This window comes from Tachysurus fulvidraco, chromosome 8 (genome assembly GCF_022655615.1).
Source record: "Tachysurus fulvidraco isolate hzauxx_2018 chromosome 8, HZAU_PFXX_2.0, whole genome shotgun sequence".
Classification (NCBI taxonomy): Eukaryota; Metazoa; Chordata; class Actinopteri; order Siluriformes; family Bagridae; genus Tachysurus; species Tachysurus fulvidraco.
The window spans coordinates 1,696,800-1,718,137 of NC_062525.1; the positions used below are offsets into that span (position 1 = coordinate 1,696,800).

General features: G+C 42.0%; 2 protein-coding genes across 3 annotated transcripts in view; both read left to right on the forward strand.

Moving 5' to 3' along the window:
- Positions 1–21,338, forward strand: part of LOC113652133 (legumain-like) — a 108,383-nt gene that overhangs the window by 16,865 nt on the left and 70,180 nt on the right. The window lies entirely within an intron of this gene.
- On the forward strand, positions 4,517–6,951 carry LOC125145374 (DNA-directed RNA polymerase II subunit rpb1-like). Of its 2 annotated transcripts, XM_047817830.1 has the most exons (3): positions 4,517–5,690; positions 6,006–6,269; positions 6,646–6,951. In XM_047817830.1, exons 1-3 carry the CDS (start codon positions 5,687–5,689, stop codon positions 6,744–6,746), a joined length of 369 nt encoding a protein of 122 aa, XP_047673786.1. In that variant the 5' UTR covers positions 4,517–5,686; the 3' UTR covers positions 6,747–6,951. The 2 variants fall into 2 exon arrangements, with proteins under 2 accessions (XP_047673786.1, XP_047673785.1); XM_047817829.1 differs by lacking the exon at positions 6,646–6,951 and having other exon boundaries at positions 6,006–6,523.

A 21,338-nucleotide genomic window follows, 5' to 3' on the forward strand; every position in this document is an offset into this window, starting at 1 on the left:
AACTGGATGAGGAAGAAGGAATTGCTCAATTCAAACTGAAACTTCAGGACTCCTGGAGAAAAGAGATGGGAGCACCCTGGGATGAGACACCGGCAAGCATGACACTGTTCAAACTCATTTTAAAACAGGCACACCCAGTGGAAGTTCACGATCAGCTGGAAACAGTAGTGGGCCTGAACACTATGCCATGGGCCACGTTCGAAGCTAATGTAATACAACACACAGAGCTGCACAGGAAAAGAAAACGGGAGGCAAAGAAGGCTGCAGAAGATCTGCTAGTGCAACTACATAAAGCCCAGCTGGAGGAGCTGGTGAGAAATAAACAAGAGAGTGAAGAGAAAAAAAGAAAAGAAGACTGAGCACACCACAAAACAAGCAGCAGACATGGTTGTGCCAACTGCAGGGCAGGCAGCACCTCCCCCCGAGTAGTAGTATGCCACTGGGGTTGATGGCACAACAGCAGCCTTTGCCCCCAGCTATGATGCAATATCCAATGGGATATCCAACGAATTATCCCATGAATCTTCAGTATGCTCCTCAACAGCGTGGCTGGGGACCAGGCTGAGGTCGAGGAACAAGAGGACAGCGAGACAGTTGCGCAATATCTCCATCGCCTCACTGACATACAGTACACAACGCACACAGCGGCCTCATTCCCCCAGCAGGATATGAGTGAGGGGGAAGTGACAGCGTACGAGGCACACTTGAGAAACAGTTTCATGAATGGACTGATTCCAGAAATATCTGACAAGGTGAAAAACCTATGCATCACTTGGGACACTGGAAAGCTGAGCCTCATCACACAACATGCTCTCATGTATGCAGAAAAGCTGCTTATGCAAAGTATGAAGGAGCGGATTAAGTATGAAAGGCCGGATGAAAATCTGTGCATGAGACACCCAGATCCCCAGATCATGAGAACGGGAGAAATGCCACATACTCTAACTTCATAATGGAATTACATGAAGCGTAAGGCTTTTTTGTGATGCTTTTTCCAGGGAAAATGGATATGACAAAGATTGTGCTGTGCAAACAGGAGGACAATGGAGACTACTGTACCTCCACAAAGACCTGCCTGGGGAACAGGAGGCCAAGGAGGAAGTTGCTGGAAGTGCAATAACCCAGGATACTGGAAGCGAGATTGTCCCTTTAAGGAGCACTAGGAGGGGTCATGGGAAGCCAAGGAAGACAACAGGTGCCTGCACAGATGCCTGCTCCAATGTTTCAACAAGGAGCAGGGCAGTCAGGAATGCAGCATGCACTCGCAGCAACACCACAAGGAGCTGGAAATTGGGCAGGCCAATGAATGGGCCCAGGATTTCAAGGACAAGCCCCAGCTCCGCCAGGAGGGAGCCCAATTTGCCCAGCTCCAGGAGGTTTGTTAAGAGGCCTAGAGAAGCCAGAGGGGGAGCTGGTGCAGTGTAACACCTCATTGCACCCTGCAAAAGAACCAACAATTATGGTGGGAATTGGAAATGAAATACAGGCCGTATTCCTGATTGACACGGGAGCAACATTTACAAGTATTGGAAAAGAATATTTACTATATTCCCCAGACACTCCAACCAATCTTCTGGGAAGAGATGTGCTCTGCAAATTAGGAGCTAAAATACATTGTGGACAAACAGGAATATGGATAACACTCCCGGAGATGTTAGCCCAACAATACATAGTAGTAAGCCAAGAAGAAGAAATAATAGATCTGGATAAAGTGTATTGGATGGAAATCAAAGACAAACATACATCAAAAATATGGCAATATGGCAATACTCTGAATGGAATTCCATGATTACCTTACATACATCCGGATTGCTGTGAAGCTAGAGGACCATGGAAAACAACATGATATCAACATGGACAGTATGATAATTGGCCAGCAAGGAGTAGCTACATATGCTGTACTCCCGAGCAGATTCAAGAATGGTATCAAGTTGGAGACGCAGTCTCCCACATCTCCCTGATGATCGGGCGAGGTTTTGAATCCAAAAATTTAGGGCTTATGATGAAAGAGGCAGAAAGGGTAGTGAAGTGGAACATGACTAAAGACCCTAGTGTACATATGTCAGAAGATAGAGATTTTAAGGATAGATTAGGGGACAATCATGTTATCATGCAATCATACACAACCATGTTAGTAAGTCAGCAAACAAACATAAATTCTAGTAAGAGTAGGAGTAGAGATACAAATGCCACAGGTGGCAGATAAGGAGGAGTCAACAGAGAAAGAAGTAGATGAAGCATTAAGTCAAGTCCCAGAGTAACTGTGGACTAAACATGTAACAGATGTAGGACTAGGTCGGCAGGATTAGCAAAAATACCGATTAGGCCCAATGCACCATTACCTTATCAGAGACAGTATCCATTGTCTAAACAAGCAGAGGAAGGGATAGGACCAACTATTAAAGGGTTAGTGGAAGCAGGAGTTTTAATCCCCACAAAAAGTCAGTGCAACACTCATTTTTCCGATCAGAAAGCCAAATTCAGATAAATGGAGATTGGTACATGATTTAAGACCAGTCAATCAAATAGTGGTGGCTGTGACCCACAAATCTACAGATTGGGAAAACTACAGGCATCAGGTAAGAATATTAAAATCATAGGCTTGTTTTTACAGGGTTTTGGTAAATAGGTTGATTACAAACAAAAATATTCTAAAGTATTTTGTAATACAAAAATATAATACATTGTACATTCTGTTACATTCTCTTAAAAAAAAAAAATCCCTAATTATGTTTACTGTTGCAGACCGATGTGTGTCACGCTTACCAAGTCATGCACCAGAATGGGTTTCCAGATGAACAGATGGTGGTGATGATGTATGATGACATCGCTAATAATAAACAGTGAGTTTTACAGTTTAGAAGTATGATTAAACTGTAAAACTCACTGTTTATTATTAGCGATGTCATCATACATCATGATCATTTTGTTGGATCTACAACAATATTGCAGAAGTACGTCCTTATGTGTGTGGTCCTCACCAACCTCTTTAAAATTTGTAGTGATTTTGTTTCACAAAAAAATTAAACCAACATTTAGAAATCAGGTGGGAAAAAATTGTTCAATTTAATTCACTTCAACTCAGTTCAATTTAATGATTGCTACCACAATCATTAAGAGAATAATTAACACTCAGGATTTCCTAATGAAAAGCACAAGATTAGTTAATCATTAAGAAGTCTGGCTGTCTCTATATAGCAGAACGTTATAAGGTTCTAAACAATTTGAAATTCACAATTTCACAGTAAGAAGACTTGTTTCCAAATGCAAACCCTTCAAGGTAGCTGACAATCTTCCCAAAGTCTAGACCTTAATGTTGTAAAAAAGAGTGAGAGACAATTTCTCCAAACCAATGTGAGAGTCTGAAAAACTCCTACAGAAAACATTGTCAGTTATTGTTAATAAATGGAGCTACATCCATACATCCGTACATCAGCCATCGCGGCCGTACTCTTACATCCGAGCAGATGCTTTGCATTGTGTGGTGGAAATTCTATTCTATTAATCAAAGATAATAGTTCAAGTGAACTTTTCACTAAGTTGCAGAGAAGAATGCAGCAGAGTCCTGTGGAATATCAAACTTCTTTATTCAATACACTTGCAAGTGTGAAGTCAGTCTGTCCCAACCTAAGTCTGAACAGAGTGAGTTACTAGGATGTAAGGCAGTTCTCCTTTTATGCATGGAGCTATGTGTGTGTCTTCCACTGTGCATGACTTCCTCTAATCTTGTCTTAGCACAGGCAGTGCAACGGACCTGTCGTTGCACAAGCAGTGCAATGGTCACTCCTTTAGTCTCCGTTATCTTTAGTCTCCGTTATTTCCACACACCTGCAGCCTGCGATGTTCTTCTTTCTTCAACCTATTGTGCAACTGGAAACAGTTCAGTTCCCCTTTGTTACTTTTTTGCTGTACCTAGTTTTTGGTGTGTGAGAGTATTGGTACAGAATGTTCAATGTTCATTTTTGTTATTCACAACATTTTCTATTACAGTTGCCTTATGTTTCTTTGCGAATTGTAGTTTTGTGTATAACATCTGGGATGCAGAACATATTAGTAAGGCTACTGTTTGCAGAGCGGTCAGGAAAATGTGCCTCGCTCTTAAGCACTTTCTGACCATTTTTGTGTTGTTTCCTAATAAAATAAAATTTTGGTTCTTCTGGTTTCACCTCTGGGAATTTACTCTAAAATTGTTCTTAATTACTAACTACAAATGACATCTTCAACAAGTCTAATTAGATTAATGTAATAATTACTATCTCTAGAAGGTATTGGTCTACTTACTAATTTGGTCTATTTACTTATTAATTACTTTCTAAATCCCAAATCAACATCAACCACTTGAACAATAACGAGAGACAGGAAACTGCACTTCTAATGCTTTAAATATTCATAATAAAGTGTGATATTTTTCTGCTGTAACCCTGATAAGGGTAAAATCATTACCATTAAAATCATGTACCAAATGGACCAAATGTTTACACTGGGGTTCCAAAGGACTACACTGGAGCGGTAATGTGTTCTATACGCACAAACATTAAATACTCACATTATACTTTATTGTTTTTTTTTTTTTGTGATTTTGAATCTATGTGGTCCTTTATCAGGATGTTTCAGCATTGAAGACGAATGTGTGGAGAGTGAAAGGTTACAAGATCACAGGATTATGGAGTTAGCAAGCTGAATAATATATGTGTATATATATATATATATGTTATATACACATAGATGAATGTGAAATGTTAGGCAGAATGTACTGTAATTATATAAAGATTCATAAAATAGTGCAGATGTAATGAGGAGTAAAAAAAGATGGCTTCGAAGAGGAGTGTGCAGAGTGAAAGGTTACAAGATCACAAGATTATGGAGTAAGCAAGCTGAATAATCTAAAAAAGTAAACAGCAAAAAAGTAACAAAGGGGAACTGAACTGTTTCCAGTTGCACAATAGGTTGATATAAAGATACAAAAAATAGTGCAGATGTAATGAGGAGTAAAAAAAGAGATAAACTATATAATATGTACATGTGTTGCACAGAGGTTTTATACAGTACAGTGTTTTGTTTTTATGTTTCTTTTGTAGTGATCTAGCGGTGTAGAGTAGTGTGATGGTGGATGGAAAAAAGCTGTCCCTGAATCTGCTGGTTCTGGTGTGTAAGTTACTGTATCTCCTTCCTGATGGAAGGAGGTTAAACAGTTATGTGGCCTAATGTAATTGGAAGAGTTTTAAACAATCAGATAGCTATCGGATCAGAGAAAACACATGAAGTGTTATACAAATAAACTTGAATTGAATTGAATTGAATACTAAAGTCCAAAAGATGAAACAGCAAGTTTTTGTAGTGTATCGAGAGTCACAACATTCAGGATAATCCAGACTACCATGAATGACAAAACACATCCAATAGGAGTAACAGAAGGAAGCGCTCTAAAAGGGTTGTCCAGGTACTAACCTGGATTGTATGCAAAAAAACATAAAACCATAGCTGCCTAATTCACTTCATAAATAAGTGCCTGCCCTGACTCTCCTGTTTGCAACAAAATTGTTCATTGCATTTCAACTGGGTCAGTATTCATGGTCAGGTTTCTAAAAAGGGGCTTCATTCCCTCGTCAAAGTAACATTTGCCATTTGCTTCTGAGTCTTTTACGACAGACATCTGCCCTGAGGATTAAACCTGCATTCAACTAAAATGAGTAAGTTTCCCTTTTGCTATCTTCTCCTGTATATGATGTTTTCTGATTATATTCACTCTATGAGTCTATTATATGTACATGATATTATGTAAAAAGCTCTTACCTATTCGTCATTCTATAACGTTACTATTGCTAAGCTATTGCTGCTGTAATATTGCTTGTGTACAAGTGGAGTTCTTTGACTCCTCAAGCCTGTTAAATTGTTTATGATCTCAGCCTGTCTTTTTATCCCCTGGCTGGGCTTGCTAACATATACATATCTCAAGCTTCATTTCCTCTATCTCTACTAAGTCAGTTACTCTTCTCTCTCCCTAGATCCTTCACCTCCAGGTCGGTCAATTCAGCCTGGCTACACCAGCCGGAACCCTCGTCCTTCTCCCTATCCAAGACCTGCGCATGCTGACCCCATGGCCGGCTATCGCCGCTTCCAACTGCGTCATATCATCTCTGAGCTCACTACGCTTCTGGAACAGCTCAGTTCTCCTGAACTGCCTGAGCATGCTTATCTGCTGTCCCATATTGTGAGGAATGCTCCTGTTCTCACGTCCTCCTCTCAAACCACTCTGGTAAACCTCGTGGACAGGGGATCTCAAACTGATGGCTGTCCTCATGCTCACCCTTGCACCCGTGAGCTTGGAACCCCCCCCCCCCCTCCTTATGTCTATGTTCGTCCCCTCTCTCCCACCTTTCCATCTCCTCCCTCTGATTCTAACCCTGCATCTCCAGATTACACTCCTGGATCTCCAGATTACACTCCTACTACCCCCCTTTACTAAGGTCTAATAATAAACACCTTAATAATAATAATAAATCAGCTTCTATCCACCCTCTGACTCAAGTGTGGTTGTTTAGTTATTTTATTCCCTACTTATATATTACCTTAAGATTATTACAACATCTGGGGTTTATCCCCATGTGTCTTATGACTCCAATCATAATCGCCTTAAGGCATGTCACTCTGTTTTTAATGCATTCCTGGGTTCTGGGATTTTTCACAACATTATTCCCCCCTGTGAGACTGTACAGTCTCACAAAATCTATGTCGCTGTGTTCTAGACAATATAAACCCACTAACCCATATATCTATCTAATAACGACGACCTTTACCCCAACATCTAATAAACCATAAACCAAAACATTATTTCCCCTCGACAAAAACAAGAAACATAACATAAACATAAAACAAAACATTATTCCCCTCAACAGAAACAACAAACATACCATAAACATAAAACAAAACATTATTCCCCCACAACAAAAAACAACAAACATAACATAAACATACCACAATTCACACATGCTCTTATCTCAGAAGGTGAGCCAGGAGTGAGCGAAAAAACCTCTTTGGAGTCAGATTTGAGGGAAAATTCTCACTCTGCCCGCGTTTATAGCGCGACAGTGAAAGCAGTGTCACCAGGGTCACCGAAACATACAGTATAAACATACTAAAGGTATAGTAAACATAATAAACAAACAAAAACACACAAAAAACAGTTGCAGGGCATAAGAAAACTAGCTGTCCCTACGACCACCACCAATAGTGATTGCGCTGCATGGTTTGAATCCACTGTGGCAAAGGGGCTCTGATGTGACGGCCTGCATGCAGGGATCTCCAAATGTCTTTCTGGCAATAAGCGTGAAAAGCTCGAGTAATGGGAACAACCGCATCTGAATCACCCCCTGCCCATGAGTCCATGAAAGTGGGTGGTCTTTGCATATCCTGTAGACCTTGTTGCACATCTTTGGTGTGCGATGTCCAGAGTTTATATCCACAAAAGAATAATGTACAGTACTGGCGTACGGCAGCCTGCCGTATATGACGTATCTCGTATGTGTGTACCCGCAAAAGCAATCCCCTGTCCAGAGAATAATCATTCTGGTGGCACGAATGAACCCATAGTCCTTCAGGGAGGACTAGATCTGCGTGTGCAAGGATAAGTGATACGGGGCGTGTGTCCTCAAGCAAAGTGAACCAAGTGTCAGCCGTCGGCGGGGAAGGGTATGTCAGCCAGGTCCGATGTGGTGATACACCCAGGTCGAAGTCCCCCCAGATGAAGTCAGACAGGTCTACCTCGTTGTCCAGTACGATGCACGTGTAGCAGTAACCGGGAGCGTCGTCGAGTCGACAAGCGATACCCCGTGGGCTCGCCTCTAACCGGGCACAGGTGCTGGGACGCTGGACTTGTCCCTGATTACTCCGCGGGTTCGACATAGCCTGCAACAAATCTTCAAATACAATATAGAAAACAGGCAATAGACCAGTAGACACAGAAACCAACACATTACTTAAGCATATGTACAGAAAAGTTTGTGTGTAGTCAGTCTGAATTCAGTCACAATTAAGGCCACCACCAATAATGGTTGTGGTGTCTCGCGTACACCCAACGTGGCAATGGCGCTTTAATCCGCCGTTTATTATTCAGTGAATACCAAATGTCAGAGAACGCTTGGGAGTAACATGTTCTTGGAAGGATCACCACTACTTCCGAGTCTCTATGTGTTTGTAGGCACTAAGCCAGCCAAGCTGGCTGCGGGTGTAGACGCGCTAGGGCTGCTTGTGCCCCACTAGTGTGAGTAGTCCACAGCTGGTAACCACAAAAGAAAAGAGTGTAATACTGTTGTACAACGCATTGCTGCACATAGCGTGATATGAGGTACGCATGCTTAGATTTAGGGCCATACAGTGATGCAACGGAAATGCACCGGCGGAGTTCATAGGCGTGAACCCACAGGATGAGTCTATCCATAAGCTGGTAGTCCATGTCAGGTGGATGCATGGCCACCCATGACCCTTCTTCGAGCATAATGTCTGCATGTGAGAGTATCAGTGGGATAGGCCGTGAGTCCTCCTCCAGGGTGATCCACTGAATGTGTGATCCAAGGGGGGGATACGATCGGCAAGTCCGCTGGGGCTCCTTTTCAAGCCTGAGATATAGCCACCACCGCTATCCCGAAAGGGATACTTCCCTACCTTACCTTCTACAAGAAGAGCAACAGGCCAGGTGTGGGGCGTTATCGTCATTATATCTATGAAAGCGATACACCAGACCCTCAGAATCAGGTTCAAGGCAGGCACACGTCTGATGTCGTTGCACTGGCTGGCGGCGCTGGGGACGCCGGGATGGGATGCACTCCATAAGTCTGTACACAACACTTACAAAAACACACACACAGGGGATACAGACAAACATGGACATACACCAATATGTTACAGTCCTGTATATGTGCAGCTAGTTCCAGTCCGAATCAATATTGTTCTTGTCCAGCAGCGGGAATGAGTCTGGATCCATTTCCATCATCTGCATTTGCATATATTGTCCAAAGAGAGAGTGGACTTTTTTTTCAATCAACGCGCGTAGAAGAGGTATTCCGCAGCACGCAACACAGGCTATAACTACTAATACTGTAAAAATTATCATGCCTACACGCATTAATCCTGCCATCCAATCTTCCGAGAGTAACCACTTATACCAGGTTACGGTGCGCCCGAGTTCCGGACCATCTGGTCTCGGGCTGCTTTCATCTGGGTAAGCAATGTGGTTAGGGGTCCCGTAGGGCCCGTGTGTAGGGGGATGACGGCACAACAGTCAGTACCGATCATTTCACACACTCCCTGTTCTGGCCCTCGCATTTGATCTATAGCAAAGCGGTTCTCCACTGTCATCAGCGTTGTGGCGTGTAATTGTTCTGAGATGAGTCCTAAGGCCGCAATTGTACGATTGATAAAGCGCTGCTGATTATACCATATGTAGTTTATCCACTTCATATTTCTGTGTACTGGCACGTGCGGTAACAAAACGGTCCATGCCATCGAGGTTGCATCAGATAGGGCTCTATGCTCCTCTGGAACACCCACAGGCTGTCCTCTCCAGTCAATGTAAATATCAGGGTCTGCTGACCAGGCAGGGAGCACGGACGCGTTACTGGGTTGCAGATATTTTGAGATATCACGTATAGATCGTGAGTTATGGGTGTGTGCTTGAGTTAAGAGGTGGTCTAGGAGGGAGTTATTTAAGGCCATCACTGTAAGATGTCCCTCTAGCACAACTGGAGCACACAGTCCATGCCACATTCGGGGAAGGGTCTGAAGCGCCATGCTCTCGCCACAGTACCAGAAGATGTCTGCCAGTGGCAACGTGCCAAATCTCAGACTAGGGACGGTCATTAGACCTGGAACGGACTTTTCACATCCGTATTCTGTCGTCTTACAATGTGGAAACACATTCACTATAGGGTGATGAGCATCTAATATTCCCATGCAGGCAGTTTTAGGAATAAATCCGACATACACTGATCCCCTGGACTTAATACATAGTGGAAATTTCTGGTTAGGCCGCATCTGAACAGACATATCTGTAGGGATTGGCGAGGCTACCGGCTGATACGCACATGATCTACTTATGTTGCCCATCCATTTCGGCCCATGGGTTCTGGCTGCTGAACCCAGCAGGCACAGTGCTGGACACAAATATGTATCATTATATGGAGATTTATCACACTCATCCATACCTCTAGTAGGCATTACATAGGGAGTTTGATTAGACCGGTCATGGCATACTACACAGGTACTGTTTGCAGCAACCTGGTGAGCAGTTTCTGTCAGCCACTGTCGATAGAGGTTTCCCTCGATGCCGTCAGCTGTGGTATTGTATTGGTTAATACTGTTCACTTTAACGTAATTCTGAAGTGTCCCGTACTCCCCCCGCACCCTGGAGCAGCGGGTTTCGCATTTACTATTGCCTGAACCGCCACATTTAGCCCAAAAATCAATGCCTGCCTGACGAAACTGAAAGCCAGGACTCCAGGCTGGGACCTAGACATAGACTTCATATGTTTCAAGGAGTACTACGTCTGAGCCGTGAGCCTGATTCGGAGATATGATAGGGCAACGAGTCATTATGAGTGTCATTATGTAGGGTATAGGCACGAATTTTAACTGTAAGAATTCCTACTGCGATTGCTAGATTCAGAAGTATGCTTATCACACATGCCATATAAAAGATTTGTACAGTTAGTCTGTCTTTATATTGTTTATGAGTTCCATCGAGTTTATCTAGTGGTTTCTCGTCTGTGTTCTCTTTTTGGGGTGTGGCTAGTTGCGCCATAATTCACAAACGTTCTGTTACAACTTTAGTTCTCAAACAATATCTAATCTCTTATATCTAAATATCTAATCCCTCGCTGAGCTTGTGTAAACTCCTGGATTATCCTCAACAATGTTGCCTACAGGGGCAAGGATTGATGTCTCAACGTTCCCTGGCAGGCGGTTTTGCTGTGTGCATGCTCTAGCTCTGGCCCGTGTTCCAGCGGCCGGGCCTGTCACTAGGTCAGAACCATAGGGATCACTATCATCCTGGTCGTCAGAATACGAAATCCTGTATTGCTTTGATTTCAACACTGTCTCCCAGTCTTTTTCTTTCCTTTTGTCGGCGGGTGACTGACCTGCCCGCTGTTGTCCTGCCTCAGACGTGGATGGCTGTTCCCCGGTTCTTTGTTCTACTGCGTGTGGCTGTGTTTGGGGCTGCGCCCTCGTCTTTGAGGTTGAAGGTTCTTCCCCAGTATTTGCTACAGCTGTCGCACGACAACAATGATTAAGGTGATACCAGTATTCCTTACCTTCGACCTTGACTGCAGCGGGGGTAGCTAACACCACTTTAAAGGGTCCTTCTCTTCTTGGCTGTCTCCAATGTTTTCTCTTGAATGTTCTGATGTACACGTAGTCTCCTGGCTCCACCTGGTTACGTGGTTCCATGCCATGCGTAGCCGGACTCACCTGCGAACATAAGAGTCTATGGATATGGGTTAAATGCTTCACATAGCTTGACATTTCAACTTCCATCTGTTCAAGCGATGGGCCCTTATAGGGTCCTCACGTAAAAGCCACGGGCATCGGCCTGCCTGTCACCATTTCATGCGGTGTCAAGTGCGTTATACGATTTGTCTGTGAACGCATTTTCATCAGAGCCAATGGCAAAGCCTGTACCCAATTCAGGCTTGTGCTGGTGCATATCTTTGCAATTTTCTCTTTTAGCACACCGTTGGCTCTTTCTACTCTTCCTTGTGAGCTTGGGTGATAGACACATTCCATCTTATGATTGATGCACAACGCTTGTGCAATGGATTCAACTACTTTATTTACAAAATGAGGTCCATTATCTGAACTCAACTGATCTGGAATACCAAACCTTGGGATTACTTCTCTACACAAGAATTTTGCCACTGTCTTAGCATCATTCTTGGCACAGGCCACTGCTTCTGCCCATCTACTGAACATGTCAATCACTACCAAAATGTATCGCTTTCCCTCTGCCTTTTCTGCCATGTCCACAAAATCCATCATTAAGTGTCGAAACGGCCCTCGAGGTTCTGGAATGTGTACTATTGGGGCCGTGAAACCCTTTCTGACATTTCTTTTAGCACAGAGCTCACATGTTCTTAGTGTTTTATCTACGTAGCTGGCTAGGTACGGAGACCACCAGTTTTTCCTGACAGTGTCTAATATCACCCTTCTATTAGGGCTTCCTTTATCAGCATTGGTAACAGGGCTGTGGGTGCCACCCACAACCCCTCTCCGCTTCTCCATACTTCTGTCTCTTTGTCCTGGAATGCACCTCGTTTTCTCCACTGTTCTACTTCTTCTGGATTGGCTGTGTTTTGTGCATCCCTCACATCTTCCATTGACATCTCTCCTGGACCTGCATCTGGCTCTTCTCCCTGCATGAGTGCCATTATGCATCCATCCCCTACTGCTGCCTTTTTAGCTGCTTCATCAGCTGCAGTGTTTCCTTTTGTTATTGTTGTTCCATCTGTTCTGTGAGCTCTGCACTTCACAATAGCTAATTTTTAGGCATCTGTATCGCTGCCAGCAGTTCTGCTATGGCTGGTCCATGGGAGATAGTTGAACCATCAGCCCTCAGGAACCCTCGCTGTGCCCAGATTGGTCCAAAAACGTGGCATACCCCATACGCATATGCTGAGTCAGTGTATATTGTACACGTTCTCCCTGCTCCTAGCTTACAAGCTGCTGTCAATGCTTTTATCTCTGCCAATTGAGCTGAGCATGGTTGTGGGACCGTCACTTCGCTTATTGTTCGATATACATTCTCCATGAGGTCGTATTCTACTACTGCATAACCCGCTTTGTTTCCCTCATTGGTACGATAACATGATCCATCCACGAAGAAAATTTGTTGTGCCCCTAGGAGAGGTTAGGACTCTAAATCTGGTCGTGCTTTCAGGAACTTTTTAGATTCTTCTGTACAATTGTGTGGAGTTCCTTCACTCGGCAGCACCATCCTTTCGGCCGGGTTGACTGTGTTGCATCTTTCAATTGTCAATTCCGGTGCTGACAGTATCACATCATAACCTGTGCGCCTTGCATTGGTTATTACGAACGCTTGACTTGTCAATAATGCATGCAGTGCATGTGATGTATACAGGGTCACGGGGTGACCCATTGTGATGGTAGAAGCCTTTTGATATGCAAATGCTGCTGCTGATAGAGCACGATAACATGGCGGTATGCCCTTCTCAATGTTGTCCAATGCTGTGCTGAAGTAGGCAATAGGTTGTTTTCCTACCCCTTGCTGTTGCTGCATTAGTACTGCCGATGCAAAGCCCTGTCTTTCTGACACGTATAGGTGAAATGGTTTGCTGTAATCCGGACTAGCCAGTGCTGGGGCTGAGGCTAGTGTGCCCTTAACATCTCGAAGGCTGCTGATGCTTCTGGTGTCCATGTCGGCTGTGTGTTGGGCTTAGCCTGATCAGCAGCTTTTATCATGTTTCTAAGTGGTTGTACTTTTAAGGCAAATTCGCATATCCATGGTCTGCTAAATCCTGCCATGCCCAGGAATGACAACATCTGGCGCACGGTTTGAGGTCGTGGTGCATCCCGTATAGCTTGTACATGAGCCGGCAATATTCTTCGTGTTGTTCCTTCTAGAACTCGTCCTAGATATTCCACCTTTCTCTGGCAGAATTGTAGCTTCTCTTTACTGACCTTGTGCCCATTGGTTGCTAGGGCCTTCAGTACTGTTATAGAATCCTGCACACATTGCTCTTTTGATTGGCTACAAATCAGGAGGTCGTCCACGTATTGGACCATCCGGCTTTCCAGTTGTAAATTCACCAGATCTCTGGTCAGTACTTGGTTGAATATTGATGGACTTTCGCAATAGCCTTGGGGCAGCCTCGTATAAGTATACTGTTGCCCACGATACGTAAATGCAAACAAGTGCTGAGAGTCCGGGTGCAATGGGATACTAAAAAATGCTGAACATAGATCGATTACTGTGTACCATTTCGTTCCCTCTGGAATATTTGATAACAAAGTGTGTGGATCTGGGACTATTGGGGTCTCTGCCACCACTATCTGATTGACTGGTCTCAAATCGTGGACCAGTCTCCATTTATCTGATTTGGGCTTTCTGACCGGAAAAATTGGAGTATTGCACTGACTCCTAGTGGGGATTAAAACCCCTGCTTCTAATAACCCTTTAATAGTTGGCCCTATCCCTTCTTCCGCTTCTTTGGATAATGGATATTGTCTTTGATAGGGTAGTGGAGCGTTAGGTCTGATTTGTATTTTCGCTAATCCTGCTGATTTGACTAGTCCTACATCTGTTGCATGTTTAGTCCATAATTGCTCTGGGACTTCACTTAGTGATTCTTCTACTTCTTTCTCTGTCAGCTCTTCTTCGTCTTCTACTTGAGACATCTGTACCTCCACTTCTACTCTCACCTGTAGTTTTGTCTGCTGACTAACTAGCATGGTGGTGGCTACTACTTGCTCTGTCCCCTTATAATCTATCTTTAGGAACGTTTTGTCTTCCGACACACATACCCTAGAATATCTTGTCGGGTTCCATTTCTCTACCCTCCCTGCTTCTCTCATCATGGGCCCTAAGTCTTTTGATTCATACCCTTGCCCGATCATCAGGGAGATGTGGGAGACTGCGTCTCCAACTTGATACCATTCTTGAATCAGTTCAGGGAGTACAGCATATGTAGCTACTCCTTGCCGACCAAGGATTATGCTGTGCGTGCTGATGTGATATTTTCTTTCTTCTAGTCGTTCTTCCCATAATGATGCATATTCTTCATCTTTTCCCCCTTCATCATATTTCAGGGTACAATGCCATGGTCCTCTAGCCTCACGGCAGTCTGGACATATGTAGTTTAGCCATGGTTTCCATTCTGAGTATTCTTGCCATATGTTTGATGTATCATTGTCCTTGATTTCCATCCAATACACCTTGTCCAGTTCTGTCATTTCTTCTTGCCAGTTCTTCTTCTTGGCTTACTACTAGGTATTGTTGAGCTAACATTTCTGGGAGTGTTATCCACACTCCTGTTGGCCCACAGTGAGCTCCTAGTTTGCAGAACACATCTCTCCCAAGAAGATTAGCTGGAGTGTCTGGGGAGTAAAGTAAGGGTGCTTGCACTACTATTCCTTCTATAGTAATCCATTGTGGCTCAGTGAATCGTAGAGTCTGAGTTTTTCCTGAGAAGCCCACTGTTTTTATTGCTCTACGTGTGAGGGGAAGCTTTGTGCCTTCTTTCCCAATGCTTGTAAATGTTGCTCCTGTGTCAATCAGGAATGGGGCCTGCACTTCATTTCCGATTCCCACCATAATTGTTGGTTCCTGTGCAGGGTGCAGTGAGGTGGTACACTGCACCAGCTCCCCCTCTGGCTTCTCTGGGCCTCTTCACATTCCTCCTGGAGTTGGGCCCGATGGGCCCCCTCCAGGTGGTGCTGGGGCTCGTCCTTGAAATCCTGGGCCCAGCCATTGGCCTGCCCAATTCCCAGCTCCTTGTGGTGTTGCTGCGAGTGCATGCTGCATTCCCGACTGCCCTGCTCCTTGTTGAAGCATTGGAGATAGACATTCCCTCGTCAAAGTTACATTTGCCATTTGCTTCTGAGTCTTTTACGACAGACATCTGCCCTGAGGATTAAACCTGCATTCAACTAAAATGAGTAAGTTTCCCTTAACAGGAAAACACTAATTTTTACCAGCCTTATACACTCAGTAGAGGACTCCATATTTGCTGCCATCCACCTGTCACTGACTCACCTGGACTAAGGGACAATTATGTGAGGAAGCTCTTCTAAAGTCAGTTCAACATTCAATACATATTAAGGCTTTATTAGCAATTAAAGAGAGATGATAAGATATTACAGTTTCTTCTCTGTGGTCTCTCTGATAGATTCCATCCTGGACTGGCTTATAGGGAGTATTTTTTTTCTCCCCTCCTCCTGGAGTGTTCCACGAGTCTTTCTGTTTTCTAGTCATTCTGGACATTTTCCCTTTTTTTTTTGGTGACATTGATCCTCCTTCAGTTCTATGGTTTTATTCATTAACGTCCAAATAACAATTGCACCCAACTTCCATAAACAATCTAAAAGCCTCCGTTAACAAGAAGTATACAGTCAAAATGAAACAAAATGTGGGAAAGCTGGGAAAAAATTGTTTATTGTTGATGACATTTATACACAATTCTCTTAAGATCCCACCATCTCAGTGAAGTCATAGTTCCTGTTTCTCTCAGTCCATTGACCTCATTTTCAGTTCTGCTACTTTTTGAGGAATTAGTGAAAGAAAATGAATGACTGTTGGTTTACTGGACATTATCTGCTTTGTAAAAAATTAAATATGTCCCTAAAACTATGACACATGGCCATAAAAGTGAGTTGTTAACTGTGTGAGGGGAAATGCCTTTTGTCTATCTGTGTGTATCTGGAACATCTCACATCTATCAGTAATCACATTCTATCAGTAATCACACGATCTTAAAGGTCCCAGACTTTGGTATTTTTCAGAGCCACACACACACACACACACACACACACACACACACACACACACACACACACACACACACACACACACACACACACACACACACAAATTTGATTTTATTGATTTATAATCCCACTCTCAGTGTTTATTATCATTTATACTCCCACTCTAAGTGTTTATAATGATTTCTAATCCACTGTCTAGAATCCATGTCATATTACTCTGACACACACTCTTGCAGATACATGTCAAGATCTTCAGTTAACATTCCATTAAATATCAGAATAAAGAAAAATGTGATTTCTATGTATTTCATAGCTTGTAAGATTTGCAAATGTTGTGATTCAGAGATATGATAAATGAAGTGAACTGGTTCCTCACACAAAGACTGAGAAGAACCTGTTTATAGGTTATTTGTGTCTTGTGTAAATTAATCCTGTTTAACTTCAAAAAAGGTTTATATTAAACTCACATCCAAAAAGTGAAATTCCAATTGTGCTGCCCAGTGTCACTCCAGTCCCTAGAATCTTTGCTTCTATTTTATTTGGGCCAACACTCACACCAGTATCAAGCCCCAGGCCCAGCTTTAATTGTACTGGACCAGCTACAGCTGATACACTTCCAAGCTCCACTCGAGCCATGGCTCTTGCTTCCATGAAATTAGCCGCAGCCTCAGCAGAAGCATTTGGACCGTTAGCTTCAACAGCAAATACGCTCCAACCTGCTCCAGCTCGTCCTACACCAGCCTCAGCTTTGGCTCCAGCTTTAGGAATGCGCTTCCCAGGTTTATTTTCAGAAGCACTAGCGTACGTCTTCTTTTCTGCATACAGACCATCAGCATACACGTCTCCTTCTCTGTCGAAGTTATCAATTATCTCGAAGATGCCCTGTGCTGCAGTGACTGCTATATATGTAGAAATAATAATAGATTAAAATCAGAATGAAATTGATTTACATCACACTGCTATTGAGTTCTGGATTCTTATTGATCAGAAGTTAATTCAGGGGTCGGCAACCTTAAACACTCAAAGAGCCATTTGGACCAATTTCTCAAAGAAAAAAAACACAGGGAGCCACAAAACACACAAGACTTCAGTCATCTGACTTCATTCTCTTTTTTTCTTTCAATATCATACTGATGTCTTTCAGATTTTTAAATCCCTTTGATTTTGGGGAACAAAGAATCATCCTGGTGTATTTGTAATAGAAAATCATGAGCCAGTTTTAAATAATTATTAATAATAAAAAATTAATTTCCGAATTTTAATTGTTAAATTTGTTGCATATTTAGCAGCAACACAGTTAAAGTACAGTATAGAATCATGTGGCACATTTTACCATCTAGAGTTTAAGTCTAATAATTTTAATCACTATATTAATCACTATATTAATCTTAGAGTTTCTGACTATGCAGATTTGTAGGTTAGGTTAGTAAAGTTTCATCATGTGTAATAGTACTGACAGTATGAGCTCAGTTTAATCTTCATTTGATTTGTTTATTAAAATGATTCTACAGCAGTGTGCTGCAGTACCACTCCTGACCACTGGGGGATTCCCTTGTTTTTCTACTTTATTTGCTTGTTTTGATTTTAATTGTACCCAAATCTATATGATTGTGATGATTTACATATTATAACTGTGTGACATGTAAATGTGTTGTTCTGAGAATATGATCACTAAGTGCCTTTTGACACCTGGTAACTTCATGTGTTGTCTCTGATCTGATATCTATCTGATTTGTTAAAACTGTTCCATTTACATTAGGCCATATAAATGCGTCTCAGCCAAACGGATATCAATCTGATCTTTTTACTCCCGCCCAAAATGCAAATATATTTTACCTCATTTCCAGGGTAATTGAAATGGAACACACTTGTACCTGATGACGCACCGCCGATTCTCTTTTAATGATCTCCTCATCTTTCTTTCAACACACAAACACCAAAAGTCTGCTTGATCATTCAACAATACGATGTCCTGACCATACGTTTTATTTGATTCTCCTGATTTCTGCAGGCCGTGAATTCTCCTTCATTGAGCTCAAACCAAGTCCAAGGTAATGTTACTTGAATGTAATGATCAAATTTGAACATTTGAATTCGCAAACCCTGAAAGCCTGCAGAAATCACCCAATCACAAAGCGGACTGGCTCCGTCTCCATAGCAACGGATGCTGAGGCTCATGGCTAATGCCGGCATCTGAGTTTGCGATTGGGTGATTTCTGCAAGCCTTGAATTCTAACTTATACGTTTTGGATTCTCTCTGAATTTGAAGCATCATATCTTTCTGATCACATCATCACTGTCATTAAATATCACCTAAAAGAATGAGGAGATGCTTAAAATTACAGCTTTACCTCTGAAAGCTCTGACACTGGAGACTCCTTCCACACATGTTAAATAAACATGTTTATCATATAAAAATCTTACTCATGGTTTTTAATCCTTAGATGTGAAGAGTCCTCTGTACAAGTTTATGTTAATGCACTGTTGCTATTTGTAATGATATCATATTTGAACAAGTCCTTTACTATAATCCTGAGCTACTGTCAGAGCTGCTGTTATAGAGAATTAATTAACTCAGGGGTCGGCAACCGGCGGCTCCGGAGCCGCAAGTGGCTCTTTCATCCCTTTGCTGCGGCTCCCTGTAGATTTGGAAAATAAATATTTAATTAAAATTTTTTATTTTAGTTAGTTAGTTTTTTTTTTAATGTCATTCTAGTTTATTAAGTTTATGATGCTCTTGTAACATGAAAATAAACCACGTTTAATTTTTTTGTCGCTCAAAATATGCGTCATAACTGCCGACTTGCGAAATCCGACACACAGAAGCAGACGCATTTTTGGTTTGACGCAGGTGACAAGTTAAAAATTTGATATCATGCAGGGCTGTCAAGTGTCACGCATTGTGAGTGAGTCACGCATTTGGGTCTTTTGTCACGCTCTCCCGCCACAAATTGTATTTCTCACGCAGAAAAAACTTTTTGACTATTTATCATATATTTAATATGCCGCAGCGCCCAAAATGTATCCGTGTCTCTATGGAACCGGGCAGGGAACGTGTCACATGGAGTTCTTTGTCGAGCCTGACACTTACTGTATCAGCCAATAAGAAAAAGTGACTACACAATAGCCAATCAGAAAATAGCACTATCTGGAAAAGTTTTAACGCGTCTTTTTTTGTTAGTGTTAGTTCAATCTGTTAAAAATATTTAATATAAAAATATTGTTTGCCTGCAGAAAAAAAATTTCATTTTCTCGGTAGCAGTTCATTGATTTCATGAATGCAACACACTACAGTTTTTTCTACACTTTCCATAAAGTTAAAAAAACGATAAACTGTATTCAGTGTTATCTTCATTTTAGATGTAAAATGGGTTTTCTTTAGAAAGAAATCTCCTTACTTACACGAGTAATGTAAATACTGATGAAGCCATCACATAACTCTTAACCTTCAGCCCAGACTCACACAGATTCACCAGAACCTGGAGATGTAGATGAGTGACAACATGCTAAAGAGGGAGAGAGAGAGAGAGAGAGAGAGAGAGAGAGAGAGAGAGGATTAATATTGACTATTGCACCTACAGTACTACTGTCTCTTTTTTCACTAACCTTTATGTTCCTAAACCATTAAACTCCAGGTCGTGTTTGTTAATTAAATAAATCATGTTAACTCACCGGCTCCTTTTCCCAGTTGAAGAGATTGTTCTTAAAATGTTCAGCCACGTCTTTGTGCAGGTACGTACAAGTCACCTCACGTTTTTCCCTTAGAGTATGTGGGGCTTTTAGTCGCACTGCAATCTTCTGCAGTGCTTCATCCATAGTCTTCCTCTTCTACAAATGTGATCATCATACACAATATTAGTACAGCATTAATATCCAATCTATAAATCCAACCAATCAACATTAATATCCATCATTAGAAAGTAAACTGTCATTTTTAACACTATTGTAATGTCACAAGTTCCTCATTAACCTGCAGTGACCAGGTGATGCTGCACCTTTTCTATTTAACCCCCAGGGCTAAATGTCATTAAATGTCATTAATATTTGGTGTTAATTCTTGAAATCTAGGCGTGGTCGAGCACACACACACACACACACACACACACACACACACACACACACACACACACACACACACACACACACACACACACACACACAAACACACACACTTTTATCTGGATACCTGACCCGAGCTCATCTCCATAACAAATGTCACCTGTATGTATCCTTACGCTTCTGTAAAGAGTTTACACTTCTTCATCCTTTCTTGTTAATGATTTTTTTTGAGAGGCTGGAGCCTGTTTATTAGTGCTGAGAACTAACTCACTAATAGATATTAAATGTTACTTTAAACTGACAGTATGGTGTCATTTATTAAATAAAGGAAATTTAATCATTGTAAAGTTTCTGTTGTGATATAGGAATTAAACACTTTAGGGACTTGGTGTTACTTCATCACTAAATTCATAAATATTTCTAGACTTCTGTAAATCTGCTTTATTACAATCTCCAATGTTAACAGTTCTACACAAATAAAACTGAACTGAATATTTCACTGTAACATCACACAATTTATTATGTTCATATTTCCTTCATATTTCTATTCAGAATGAAGAACATTAAATAAACTGCAGTTCAGTAGAAGTGGAAGTGGTTTACTCACTCGTACAAGATCATCATATTGTCTTTCCAGGATCTTTTTTTTTCAGGGTCCTTTTCATTTCTAATCATGTTTTTTTTTTTTATTAGCAGTGGAATTTCTGTAGTGTCTATCACGTCAGACACTGTGAAGTCAGTAGGTGGGACTGATCCAGCTCTCGTGAGTTCACTCATCATTACAT